The sequence below is a fragment of the Musca vetustissima genome, unplaced genomic scaffold (assembly GCF_032173495.1).
Source record: "Musca vetustissima isolate MV318-11 ecotype Yass unplaced genomic scaffold, APGP_CSIRO_Mvet_v1 utg31056, whole genome shotgun sequence".
NCBI classification, from domain to species: domain Eukaryota; kingdom Metazoa; phylum Arthropoda; class Insecta; order Diptera; family Muscidae; genus Musca; species Musca vetustissima.
Window position 1 is genome coordinate 12,740 of NW_026880974.1, and position 14,201 is coordinate 26,940.

General features: G+C 35.3%; 2 protein-coding genes across 2 annotated transcripts; one reads left to right on the plus strand and one right to left on the minus strand.

The window, feature by feature from the left end:
• The first annotated feature begins 939 nt into the window (after positions 1-939).
• Positions 940-2,179, plus strand: LOC133326989 (uncharacterized). Its single transcript, XM_061535596.1, has 4 exons — positions 940-1,247; positions 1,317-1,503; positions 1,561-2,037; positions 2,099-2,179. Exons 1-4 carry the CDS (start codon positions 1,234-1,236, stop codon positions 2,177-2,179), a joined length of 759 nt encoding a protein of 252 aa, XP_061391580.1. The 5' UTR covers positions 940-1,233.
• Positions 2,180-2,307: 128 nt separating this feature from the next.
• On the minus strand, positions 2,308-3,910 carry LOC133326988 (putative nuclease HARBI1). Its single transcript, XM_061535595.1, has 4 exons — positions 3,461-3,910; positions 2,967-3,405; positions 2,764-2,908; positions 2,308-2,698 (listed from the first exon to the last, which is right to left on the minus strand). Exons 1-4 carry the CDS (start codon positions 3,568-3,570, stop codon positions 2,337-2,339), a joined length of 1,056 nt encoding a protein of 351 aa, XP_061391579.1. The 5' UTR covers positions 3,571-3,910; the 3' UTR covers positions 2,308-2,336.
• Positions 3,911-14,201: the final 10,291 nt, after the last annotated feature.

A 14,201-nucleotide genomic window follows, 5' to 3' on the forward strand; every position in this document is an offset into this window, starting at 1 on the left:
CCCAGTATTCGGTACTTTAGGAATTTTGTACACGTTTTCAACCGAATTGGCTGTAATTTGGTATTTTGTATTGTCATTGGCTGTCAAATCTCACTGCCAAATCTCCGTTTTAGCCTCAGAATTATCTTTTTCTCACGTATTTTTCGTATTGTTCAAGATTCTATCTGTATAAGTTTGATACGTTCTGACTCAACTTCCCGAGCTCAGTCAATTACGTCTGCTGATTGACACCACGGGCATCTCCTCTGCAAGTTCCCTCAGCGGAGACCGTAGGGTGCAGATGCCACCGAGCGGTGGTTGTTGCTGGTTTGCTCTCCTTGCTCGATACTTTTCTCCCATTGGAATATGTAAATGTAGTAGTAAACGACAACCGATCCTCAGCGATCACCGCAATCCTCTGTGATTGCACGAACCACAGCGTTCACTTGTCGTTTAACCTCCTTAGAGTTAACTTGTCGTCTAACCATAGAGTTAACTAGTCGAATAACGTCTACGCGTTATTAACAGATCTCAGCGCCGCCACCATAAATTACAAGAGGTAATTTATTTGTTGTTATACGAAAAGAAAAGAATACCACCAATAAACCAAGTCTTTTATTAAGATTATTAAACTAATCATTCTTGCGTTTTATTTCTTTCGAACTTTCTTTTCTTTACCATACGCCATTAACTGCTTGGGAGTTCTCTTGTTGTCGCCTGCACCCCGCTCCCTTGAGTTAATACATTGAACACCCTCATCCACCACACAAAACACCACCAACACGGCGAGGAGTAGAGCAAACCCCTCGCCTCAACATTTGGTCCTTCGAGCCGGATAGAAGCAAGTCGCCTAGTTGTTCTTGTTGCGGACGGAGAAATTATTTTGAATCATCTCTCATCATCACATCAACAAATCACCATACTAACACCAGGTACGTAAACTCAGATTTCGTCAAAAGTGAGCTACCGCGAGTGTTACAGCCTGTTCCACGATATCGAAAGAACACGTTCGCACAACTTTTACACGACAAACAGCTGATTTCCGTTCCACTAAAATCCATCAGAACGAAAATTTGCACGAAAATCAATGCGAACGAAAACGTAAGCGTTTCAGTGTAATTTTGCGTTCCACTATCTTTTTTCTTTCGTACGCATGCGAACACAAATGTCAAAATCAGTCACTTGTGTGTTTGCTGTCGTACGATAACAATTAAGGAAAATCTGTTTTAAAACATAAACATTGCTTAATTGAAAATGGAAACAAAAATGTAAGTAAAAATAATAAATCCAATTTATTATGGGAACAATAAATAATTTTTTTATTTTCTCAATTCCAGCACGAAAAAATCATCAACTACACAGCTGCGGGCACTAGTTGAGTATATGGAGGAGAATCCCGAGTTTGCCAGAGGAGTGCCAATTTTTGGAAGCAGCAGGCAATCCCTGGAGGACCACTGGAAGAAGTTAGTTTTTAAATTAAATACCATGGGTCCTCCTTCCCGCACAATTGCAGAGTGGAAAAAGGTAAGTCAGAAAACTCGGCTTACGATCTATTTGTCTGACCGGCATTACTATTTACAGACGTGGGCCGATCTAAAGTCCCGCACCAAAAAGAAAATTGCGGAAAATAAAAAAGGGCTGCAAGGTACAGGGGGTGGTTTATACCGGTTTGAGTGCCTAACGGAGCTGGAAACAGCAATTGACCGGACACTCTTCTTGTCGAAGTCCGCAGCACCAAGTGGTAAAACTTTTGGCTACGCGGACGAAATAGATTACTGCTTCGAGGCATTGGATACCACCCCATCAAGACCATCCAAGGCCGTAGCAGTGGTAACACCTACCAGGCAGTTCAGTTCCCCAGAATCACATACCCAACAACAACAAATAAACGTAAAAACCTGTACCATCACAACTCAACAATATGCAAAACAACAGGCACAGTCAGCACACACACAACAAACTCAGACACAGTCAGCACACACACAACAAACACAGACCCAACAGCAACACCAACGTAAACAAACAACGTCCCCTCGTCAACACATGGAACATCAAACCGTGCAGAAATCACCCCCATTCAAATGCACATCACAACATAATTTTCCATCCACATCATCAGCAAAAAAACGTTCCAACGTCGGAGAGCAAAAACCTCTTATCCGTCGGCAATTGCGGCTGGTCGAGCAGGCAAATGCAATAGCCAAGGAGCAAGCAGATGCAAGCAAAAGGATGGCTGACGCTGCAGAGAGAATGGCAGATTGTGCCGAGGCCCAAACAAAAATGCTTAAGTCTATAGAAGCAATTCTATCAACTTTTTTGCAAATTTTATTTTATTTTAATAAAAAATTCTTTTAATTTTACAAATTTATTGCAATTTTTCTCCTTATTGCGTCAGCTCTGCTTTCAAGATCATTATTGTCATCCACTTCGTCTTCCAGATCATCATCAATAACATCACCTGGCGGCTCTTCAGATCGGTAGTGTATGCACATGTTGTGCAGCGCACAACATGCATTTATAATTTGCACTACCTTTGCAGCGTCATAATGAAGGCCCCGAGATCCGATGATACATCGGAATCTGTTTTTTAGGACCCCAAAGCACCTTTCAATGACGTTACGCGCACTAGCATGTCTCTTATTGAATTTTTTCTCGGCGACATCTCTAGGGCTGCGGTAAGGCGTCATAAGAAAGGGCTTCAATTTGTATCCTCCATCCCCTATAAAAAAGAAAACACAAATGTAATTGATGTATTATGATATAAGATGTATACAAATTACTCACCGAGAATCCAAAAGTTTCGTTTTCCATTGTCAAACTCCCTTTGCATACACTTGTCTGGATCACTCCTTTCCCATACAAATGCATCATGGTTGCTTCCGGGATGTCTAGCGTCGACAAATGTTATACGCATTTTATGGTCACATATCTAATTCGAAAAAACACAATAATTTTAAAATCGCTTTACGATAAATGTATTTACTTACCACCATTGCATTTATACTATAATAACCCTTTCTATTATAGTAAAGGGCTTTCAATTCGTCCCCTGGTGACTTGATGCGGATATGCGTGCCATCAACGCATCCAACAATTCCAGGGAACATTGTTCTTTCATAGAAAGCCTCCATTGTGTTGCGTTCCTCTGTAAGTGTCGGCTTTTTTATCCATTGGCCGCAAATGTGGTCCTCAAAAATCTGCAGACATTCCGCAATGGTTCTGCTCACTGTCGACTTCGCTGTTGAAGTCAAGGCTTCGTTCCCTAGATTCTGTTGGTAGCTTCCTGTTGCCAAAAACCGCAAGAATGTGCCAAGTTTTAAATCGGGGCGGATTTGGGTAGTTCTGCAACCGGCCACCCACTTCTCTTCCATCATATCCAAAAGAGCCCGAAAAACTTCCTTCGACACACGAAAATTGGCCACAAACCTAGAAAAAATCATTTTTTATTATTTCAAAAATGTAAAAATACAATCATACTTACTGGTTGTTAGGTACTTCAAATAAATTCGAAGCATCTCTTAAATGCCTCCGTGGCACATTTTGTACCTCCTCCTCATCATCCATAAAAAACAGGGCCACAGAAATATTCATTTTTTTCTTTTTTAAGAACACAAATAATCTGAACACAATCACTAGAAATTTTATTTTGTTTGTTTATTTACAATTTGTTTGTTTACAACTGAACTGTCAGTTGAGACAGAGCCACTGCTGCTTTTTCGCGTTTAAATTAGACATTTGGCGCTTTTTTTTGCCTTATTTCGCGATTAATTTTGCCAAAAAATATTTTGCTACACTGAATCACGTAAGGCTATGCGAAAGAAAGAACGAAAGTTAGTGGAACGCATTCTTATGCGAAAGTGAGTGAGTAGCCTTCGTTCGCACAAATTTTCTTTCGAGATCGTGGAACAGGCTGTAAAAATACCTCTTATATAATATTTTTCCGATTTCAAATAAATTCTATAACAAATATACTTAGAGTGGTATAGGGTAGAGTCAATTAATGGACCAAATCCAATATTTTTTTATCAAAAAATTTTTCTAAGCTAAACATAAATCTATTAAGATATCAGTCACCGAGTAACATCTATCTATTGATTTCTATCGAATTTTCAATTACCACAACCAATTATTGTGGAATATTTTTATTTCATTCCCCATCTCATCGCAGTGCAATAACACTTAAAAATTAAGATATACGATATAAATTGGGCAAGCAAACACTTATCACAAGCCCAGAGTGCATTGGCGATTGATGATGTCGATGATGATGTTATTGTCGTTACAACTATGGAGTGGAATGGCTTGAAGTATGTATGACCAACAGACGATGAGTGCTACAAAAGATAGATTCAAGTACCATCGGAACACTTGTGTCACCAAAAAGTAATATGGAACGAATTATTTGTAAAAATAACAAAACAAACGGAAGCCTAAGTAAATAACTCGAGATAATTGTTGTAAAATTATGCGAGAATTATTTTTCGGACGTTTTGAAAGTGAAAGGGGTGCACTCTCGCTTTTTTTGGGGTGATGACAATTCAATTTTCCATTGTTTTGGACGATCAAATATTTATAGAAAGTGTTGGTGAGCAGGGAAAGTTTGTTTGTTTTTTAGTGAGACAAAAGTGAAAAGAAAAATCTGTAATAACGTTGTATTTACAATGGACCAAATAAAATATCATTGATTTTCCAAAATATGTGACTATGACATTTATTAATAACAATTTCTGTCAGCCAAAATTAAAATTAAGTGGAATGTATTGTTTCCATCCAGGCCATAATAATTTAAGTGCATGAAGTATTAATTTTGTACTTCAACCACATTTGTCATTATTACATGTCATTGCCATTGTTGATTTAAATACTTCATTAATTTTTGTTTACATATCGGATGCTCTTGAACATTAATATGTCCATTCAAGTGACCCTGAAGTTTAATATGAATAATTTGTTTGAATTTCAGTTATGTTCAAATGATCAATTTTTCACAATTTACTGAAGTGGAGGGCATATAAACCTTGTTATTCTGTTTGTAACACCTGGAGATATTTGTCGGAGACCCAAAATATCGGGGTAGGGCACGGAAATTGACATACAATTGCACGAAAATTGACATGGTGCACCAAAGTCCCTATATATCTTTCGATTTGCCCGAAATTTGGCATAGCGTACTGAATTAAGTCTAGAACGATGTTTGTTAAGTTTCCTGAAAATCAGTTCAGATTTAGATATAGCTCCCATATATATTTTCGTCGGATTTTATGTAAAAGGTGCACCAAAGTCCCTATGTACCCTTCGCTCTGCACAAAATTTGGCGTAGCGTACAGAGTTCCGCCTGAAGTGATGTGTGCCAAGTTGCGTGAAAATCGGTTCAGATTTAGATATAGCTCCCATATACATTTTCGTCCGACTTCATTTAAATGGTGCACAAAATTCCTTATATTTATATCGATTTGCACGAAATTTTGCATGGCGTACTAAACTGCATCAGTAGTGATGTGTGCCAGTTTTAGATATATAGTTTATCCGATTATATGCAAGTTGTGCACCAAACTCCCAATATTTGTCCGATTGAGACAACATTTTGCACAGCCTACTAAATTAGGCCCTGTTTGATATATATGAAGTTTTGTTAAAATCGATTCAGATTTAGATATAGCTCTCATATATAATTTCGTCCGATTTTAGGTAAATTGTGCACCATACTTTTAATATTTATTTTTATTGATACAAAATTTTGCAGATCGTATTAAAATAGGTCCACATTGATGTATACAAAGTTTTGTGAAAATCGGTTCAGATTTGGATATATCTCCCCTATACCGATTTTTTGGTAAATGGTGCACCAAACTCCCAAGGATTGTCCGATTAATACAAAATTTGGCACAGCGTATTGAGATAGTTCCATATTAATGTATACGACGTTTTGTAAAAATCGGTTCAGATTTAGATAGAACTCCCATATATAGTATCGTCTGATTTTTGGTAAATGGTGCACCAAACTCCCAAGGATTATTCGATTAATACAAAATTTAGCACAGCGTATTGATGGTCCATATTTATGTATACGACGTTTTGTGAAAATCGGTTCATGTTTTTGGTAAATGGTTCAAATATATATGGGAAATTACAAAAATCTTTTAAATTCCTTGAAGCTGAGGTTGGCAAGGTTATAACACGCGAAATATGAACATATTGCATATAATACAAATTAATTTCTAGAAAATGAAGTGTTTTTGTCATAGTCTTAAAATATTGGTAATAAATAATAAGTTACGTGGAAGCTGTGACGGTGGTAATGTAAAAATATGGGTGAAAATGTGTTGAAGCCAACGAGTTTTTTTGTGTTCCTTCCTGATTTGTGGCTAAACGACACAACGCACGCATATGTGATCAGTGACTAAGTTGCAGAATACCCCATGGACAACATGGTTCTAATGTATGATTTTGACATTTTGATGATGACATTTTGAAGCCGGATTTTCGGTGTTTTTTTAATTTTTCTTATAATTAGGACGCGCATCCAGATAATGGACTAAACTAATTACAGGATTGTAGAACTCGTGATTTTGCTTCGTTTAGTGTATATCTCATGAATGTGCTCACCGTAGCTTCTTTGCAATTTGGTTCCGAAGACGAAAATTTGGTGCGTAAATTTTTATAAAAAACATATATTTTGAGTCTAAAATTAAGAAAGTCCATTCAAATTCCGTGGAACCCCGCGTGATTTTAGTTTTTTTACGTGCCGGATCTAATGAGCCCATCCATGTTCAATTCCGCCCAATAAAACGGCGTATATAATTACCTTGAATGTGGAAAAAACTGCAAAAACATATTTTGACAAATTCGCGTATACAATCGCTTTTTTCTTCGAATTGATTTTAAATACATTAATGCTTGTGTTATCATATTCGCGAATCTGTGTGAAAATAGGTCAAAAATAGGTCAAAAAAATCGATTGTGGAGGCACATCAGCGGTTCTTCACCGATCCTTTTAAAATAGGTGTCCTTTTGTGTATTTCAGAGGAGATTACTGAAATCGGATGCGCATAAAAATCGTATGCACGTTGCGTCATCTTTAGCAACTTTTAGAGTTTTTGCATAGTAAATCGAACATCGAAAAATTCATAATTATTGGAAGAGATTGATTCGATTTACACGAAAACCGCATGCGCAACAACTGATTTCCACGAATACGCGAATTGCATGCTTTTCAATATTAAATATTTTTATGTATTGTAAGTGCAATATATTTAATTATTTTTAACGTCGAAACTCTTATCAGATGAATCCACCGATATTTAACAATCATGCAAAAGAATTTGCAGAAGAATGCGTCATATATTTCAGAAGATTAAGGCAAAACCGTATTCCCTTAACCACACTAAAAAATTGAAAATTCAAAAAAAGTTCTTTCTTATTTAAAAAATTAATTTATTTTATTTTCAGATATCCTTATGCTTCTTTTTGTTTTTTCGCGAATATTGTACCGTATTTCAATGTGATTTGACAAGTATGCAAAGAACACAAATGTGTTTATCCATTTGTGAAGAAATTCGCGAATTACAACAAAAAGGAATCCATTTAATATATATTTGAAATACAAGATTTAAAACCGCTATAACTTTTGTGCGCAGCATCCGAATTTGTGGACGCGAACATATTTCGAATCAGCATATTTTTCTTAACCTATGTACCAAAAATCATAAATGTGCTCGCAAAAAAATTTTTCAAATTTTTTTAATCGAATTTTAAAAGAATTTTGTATTTTCCCATATGTCACAATTACCACGGAACTCAAATTTTCTGCGGATGTTTATTCCGATCCTGGGCAATATTTCGTCATATTGGCATTCTCTTGCCCGATTAGAGGTAAACAGCACCTCTTCCTCATACTGACATATTTTCCGAATATTACGAGTATTCAGTACAGCTTTTGTCCAGATTCCCTTCACCGTTTGTGGTCTATATATCGACTTGAAAATAACACAAAAAATTAAGTTTTCGGTCCACTTCATTCCAAAATTATTATCTGATCATCACCGAAAATTATAGGCGTTGTACTTGACCATAACTGGAACCTTATGGAACATTTCAAAGCGATCAGCGCTATAGTTCCGCGCTCTAGAGTGATAATGGGTTACTAAATAATATACGGATACGGAGATACCTGTAATTATTTAGGTGTAACTCCCACATCCGAGCACATACAACAATATAATTGGTATTACTTTAAAGGTCAACCACTCCTCTTGGATATAATATCAACTCCTCGGGTCTATGTCATTCAGGGGTAAATATATATGATATAGAATACAAATTTTGTCATTTTTCACACAAAAGTCAGGGTCCATTTGACCCGCTAAATATTGACCAATCTTTATCAAAACAGACATGCTTATTCTTTGGCCCGATCCCCTTCTCCATGCAAAATTTCACGATGTTTGGGCCATTATTGCGGCCTCTGAAGCGACCAGAAAAACCGACAAAAATTTAGTATTTGGTCCATTTCATCCCCTTAATATTAACCGATCTTTATCAAAAGCAATAGGGGTCTTCATTAACCAGAACCCATCCTACATCCAAAATTTCGTGAAGATTGGTCCATAACTCTGGCCTGTATCGTGCTTACAAATTATAATGGTCAGACGGACGGACGGACGGACACACATGTATAAACACAACAAAATAATTTTTCGGTCCACTTCATCCCAATATTATTATCCGATGATCATCGAAAATTAAAGGCGTTCTCCTTGACCATACCAGGTATGGTCAAGGAGAACGCCTCATGGAAAATTATAAAGCGATCAGCGTTATATTTCCGCCCTATAGTGTGGTAATGGGTTACTAAATAATATATGAATACGTAAGCACCTGTAAATATTAACGTGTAACTCCCACATCTGAGTGCATACGACAATATAATTGGTATCAATTTAAAGCCAACCACTCCTCTTGGATATACTATTAACTTCTCGGGTATATGTACTTCAGGGGTTAATATGTACGCCATAGAATACAAATTTTGTCATTTTTCACACAAAAGTCGGGGTCTGTTTGACTCGCTAAATATTGACCAATGTTTATCAAAACAGGCATGCTTTTTCTTTGGCCCGATCCCCTTCTCCTTGTAAAAATTCGCGATGTAGAGGGTATAATTAGGGGTTAACATTATATAGGAACAATACCTGATATTATTGTTTTTAGTGAGAAAAAAATACCTCTCAATAATAACCATAAAATTATAGTCAATTCGTTTGAAAACGTGTATGAAATCCTCCAAACACCATACATTTTTGAAAGGTTTGCATTTATATTGGGACAACCCTGAAACTGATGTCAATATTGATAATATTTGGTAGGCGATTTTACGCCCAATGAGAATCGACATTTCAGAGACATTTCTTATATAGGGTGGCAATTTTAATAGATTTTCATAGGGTGATTTGATTCCTAATGACAACGATTTTGGAAATACCGTTATATGCGTGCTATCCGAAATAAGAGAGTCAAAATTGGTAAGATATTAGGGCTATACCAAACGTGGACCCAAACATCCCATTCTGTATACCAAAAATTTTAGGAGTAGTAGCAGTGTATAACAAAGCTCTGTCCAAAATATTTTTTTTTTTTTTTTTGTATTCATTTTTTCTTTATTATTCAATTATAATTAATTTAATGCCTCCGCGCCATATTTGGCAAAGTAGAGGCTAATGGCAACTATACAATTTATGATATTCTAATTCTTATTATAGTTAATATTAAATTAATTGTACAAAAGATTTTCAATATTCTGCAAAAGATAAGCTTTAATGCGTTTTTTAAATATCGATATTTGTAGAATGTTTTTCAAATCGTCTGGTAATTGATTATATTCCATTGGTCCAGCGTATTTTATTCTTTGTTTTGTTACTTCAACTCGACATCTAGCTACTTCCAGGTCTGATGCATGCCTAGTGTTTCTACCAGTAATTTCTCTAATTTGTCTGAAAGATATTGACGAAAGACCTATGCCTTTTAAATTTTTAAACATTGCCATTAAAATCTGATGTTTATATAATCCTCGTAAAGGTAAAACATTTACTGCTTTGTATTTGTAAAGTTCTAGTGTTGGGAATCTACGTGGTAGGTTGTAAACAATTTTTAGGGCTTTATTTTGAGCTCTCTGCAGAATTTTTAACGAGCTGCTGAATTTAAATCCATATATAATGGGAAGATATGTCAAATGGGAATGAACAAGCGTTTGATATATTAATGCTTTGGTTTCTGTGTCAAATTTGGATTTGAATTTATACAATATTCCTGTAGCAGCAGACACTTTATTTTGTATGTGGTTGATATGCAGGTCCCATTGTAAATTATTGCTTAACGTTATACCCAAATATTTTACACTAGGTGATTCAACAATTCGTGTTCCTTCCACATGAATAGCCATTTCATGATTAGACCTGCTCATATGAGGTTGAAACCTAATGAATTTGGTCTTATTCGGATTTATAATTAACTTGTTAATCCTAGCAAATTCAGATAAAATAGCAGAATCGTACTCCGCTTGAGTTTGTAAGACGCGCTCATACTTATATCCGTACAACAAACATATGTCATCAGCAAATATGAATAATTTGCCAGAAAATTTTAAATGTTTCAGATCGTTAATATATATTTTAAATAAAAGAGGGCCTAACACACTACCTTGGGGAACCCCACAATTAACAGGCAAAGAATTGCTATTTGCATCACCAATTTCAACATATTGGCGTCTGTTGCGCAAGAAATCAGAAAAAAGCTCTAACGACATATTGGATAAACCAATATTCTTTAGTTTCTTAATCAAGATGTTGTGATCCACCAAGTCGAAAGCTTTGGATAAATCAAAGAAAACACCTGCAACACCTTTTGCCCCAGCGTCAATTTTGTCACATATATGTTCAACCACATTTATAACAGCTTCCTCCGTCCCTGAGCCCTTTTTAAAACCGAACTGTCTATCGAAAAGTATTTTATTATCAACAACATACGTAGAAAGTTGTTCATAAATTATTTTTTCGAAAATTTTATCTACGGTAGAAAGGACAGCAACTGGTCTAAAATCTGTTAAACTTTTGGAGTTCAGCTTCTTAGGAATCGGCAGAATTTTGTGAATTTTAAGGCTATTTGGGTATTTTCCTTCAATAATCATTGTATTAAAAATTTTAACAAGTAAACTAGCAACATTATTTTTGCTAAGAAGTAATATTTTTGGTGTTATTTTGTCAAATCCACAACATTTCCTTACATTCAATGATTGTAAAATGGTTGAAACTTTTAATACATCCACAGGTTGTAAGGAAAAATAAGTCGGCTCAGGTATGAGGGTTGAAAAAAAATTTATATCATCATTGGAATATTGTTCTAAATTGACTCTTGATTGTTTTACTGAGTCAATAAAAAATTCATTTAAAGCAGTGGCTTTTGCATTATCCGTAGACAAAAGTCTTCCGTCTTCCAATAATACATCAAACTTTCTGTTGTTTGACCGACCGACGGTTTTATTTATAAATTGCCATGTTTTTTTTACGTCACCTTTGTAAGCATTCAAATGATACTTATAGTAATTGTTAATCAAAATTCTATTACAGTTTTTAATTATTTTACTAATTCGTTTCAGTAGATCTGTTAGTTGGGTTTTATTACGAGCTTTACGTCTCCTACATAACAGTTTATTTTTAAAATTCATGAGAGCGGATAAATTCTCTGTAATCCAGGGTGAGATCATTGAACGAATATTTACAGATTTATGTTCTACTGTTGTACAATGCAATGTTGCCGTCGTCAAAGTTTCAATAAATCGGTCACATAAATCAGATGAATTAATTTCATGACTTAAACCCGTTAATTCTGTATTTAAAATTGATGATAGTTTGACATAATCCGTCTTAACAACTTTTTGTGTTATAAAATCACGTGGACATACTGAAATATCCAAACAACAGCTAAGTATATTGTGGTCCGATATATTATTTTCAATGCTATGTACTGAAATATTTTGAGGGAAATTACTTACAACCCAGTCAATAGAAGACTTGCTCAAAGGCCTAGTAACAAGATCATGACACGGCTTCATATTGTATTCATTAAATACATTTAAAACATGTTTGTTACGTAATCTGCTATGTAGATCTACGTTTAAATCACCCACCACTATCATTGGGCCAACACGCAGTCTCTCCATAATGTTTTCCAATTTATATAAAAATCTTCTTAAATTGCAACCCTGTGATCTATATATCGATAATACTATTAAATTAGAATTTTCAATTTTGACATTTTGCAAATCAATGGCAATAACATCTAAACCATCGTCACTTTCATTCAAAATTACTTTATATTTAAGATTTGAGTTTACATACAATGTAGTTCCACCAAATGCATCAGATCTAGTGCAGCTAATAGAACTAAACCCATTCATTGAATATAGACTTAACAAATTATTGCTCAGATTTAGATATAGCTCCCATATATATTTTCGTCCGATTTAAGGTAAATGGTGTACCAAAGTTCCTATATATGTCTTTCGAATTGCACGAAATTTGTCATAGCGTACTCAATTAAGTCTAGAACAGTGCACGTTAAGTTTCGGGAAAATCGGCTCGGATTTAGATATAGCTCCTATATAAATTTTCGTCCGATTTAATCTAAATGGTGTATCAAAGTCCTTATACATATTTCAATTTGAACAAAATTTGGCATAGTGTACTGAAGTGAGTCTGGAGTAATCTGTGTAAAGCTTCCATATATCTACCAAAGTTCCCATATTTCTTTCGATTTGCACCAAATAGATAAAATATCGCATATTTAAGTTCGTTCAATTTCATGTCAATGTTCTTCGAAAAGACATCTATTAGGATACATATGTAGAATGTGCCCAAAGTGGTGAAGGGTATCATATAGTCGGCCCAGTCCGACTTTACTACTTTCCTTTCTGGTTTAAATAATGTTTTTGTGCAGCAGAGAAAACAGGCGTGGACTTTTTAAGTTAATTTTTGGAAGGAGCAAACAAGAGCTTGGATTTTTTAAATATTATTTTTTACCACCAAAACAGGCGTGGAATTTTTAAAGAATATTTATTGCTTTAACTAGCAATAGCAACAACAACAACGTTATGTGCATTCGTCACAAAGTGACGACACATAGCAGTGGGAAATGTATTGTAGCTGTCTGCAAATGCCTTGTTGACCACGAAGTCAGAGACCAACGAAACGAACTTCTCATTGAGGTTGGATCGCTGGTAATGTAAGTACTTCGAAATGGCACAACAGACATTTGGGTATGAAAGGTTTATTGTAAAGAAGCAATAAATAGCTTGTGGGGAGAATATCCCAACAAAAAACTATGGGAACTGTGGGAATTGATGATGATCGGCGAACAATGCCATACATTCCCCACTAATAAATATATCTTTTTATACCCCTCACCACACAGTGGTACAGGGTATTATGTCTTTGTACATATGTTTATAACAGGCCAAAGGGAACGAGATAGACACATGGTTCCTTTTGAGAATATGCATAGAATCACTTTTAAGTCGATTTATGCATGTCCGTCCGTCTGACTGTTCGTATTAAATTGTAAACAAAGTACAGGTCGCATTTTTGATTCGAATTGGATGAAATTTGGCATAGCTAATTTATTTGGTCCAAGGACGAACCTCATTGAAATTGGGAAAAATCGGTTCACATTCAGATATAGCTCCCATATATATTTTCGTCCGATTTAATGTAAATGGTGCACCAAAGTACCTATATTTCTTTCGATTTGCACGAAATTTGGTATAGCGTATGAAATGAAATCTAGAGTGATATGTGTTAAGTTTCGTGAAAATCGGTTCAGATTTAGATATAGCTCCCATATATATTTTCGTCCGATTTTATGTAAATGGTGACCAAAATCCTTATATAAGTTTCGATTTGCACGAAATTCGGCATAGCGTAATAAAATATGTCTAAAACGATGTGTGTTAAATTTCGTGAAAATCGGTTCAGATTTAGATATAGCTCCCATATATATTTGCAACCGATTTAAGGTAAATAGTACACCAAAGTCCCTTTATATCTTTCGATTTGCACAAAATTAGGCACAGTGTAGTGAATTGAGCCTAGAATGATAAGTGGCAAGTTTCGGGAAAATCGGTTCAGAATTCGATATAGCTCCCATATATAGTTTCGTCCGATTTTATGTAA

Bases quoted from the DNA above. Each gene is read 5' to 3' on its own strand.
- LOC133326989 (XM_061535596.1), top strand. The intron at 1,504-1,560 runs GTAAGTCAGAAA...TACTATTTACAG, and splicing joins CAATTGCAGAGTGGAAAAAG to ACGTGGGCCGATCTAAAGTC. The intron at 2,038-2,098 runs GTGCAGAAATCA...CCACATCATCAG, and splicing joins AACACATGGAACATCAAACC to CAAAAAAACGTTCCAACGTC.
- LOC133326988 (XM_061535595.1), bottom strand. From the start codon at position 3,570: ATGAATATTTCTGTGGCCCTGTTTTTTATGGATGATGAGGAGGAGGTA. The intron at 3,406-3,460 runs GTAAGTATGATT...GATTTTTTCTAG, and splicing joins TTTGAAGTACCTAACAACCA to GTTTGTGGCCAATTTTCGTG. The intron at 2,909-2,966 runs GTAAGTAAATAC...TTTTCGAATTAG, and splicing joins ATAGTATAAATGCAATGGTG to ATATGTGACCATAAAATGCG.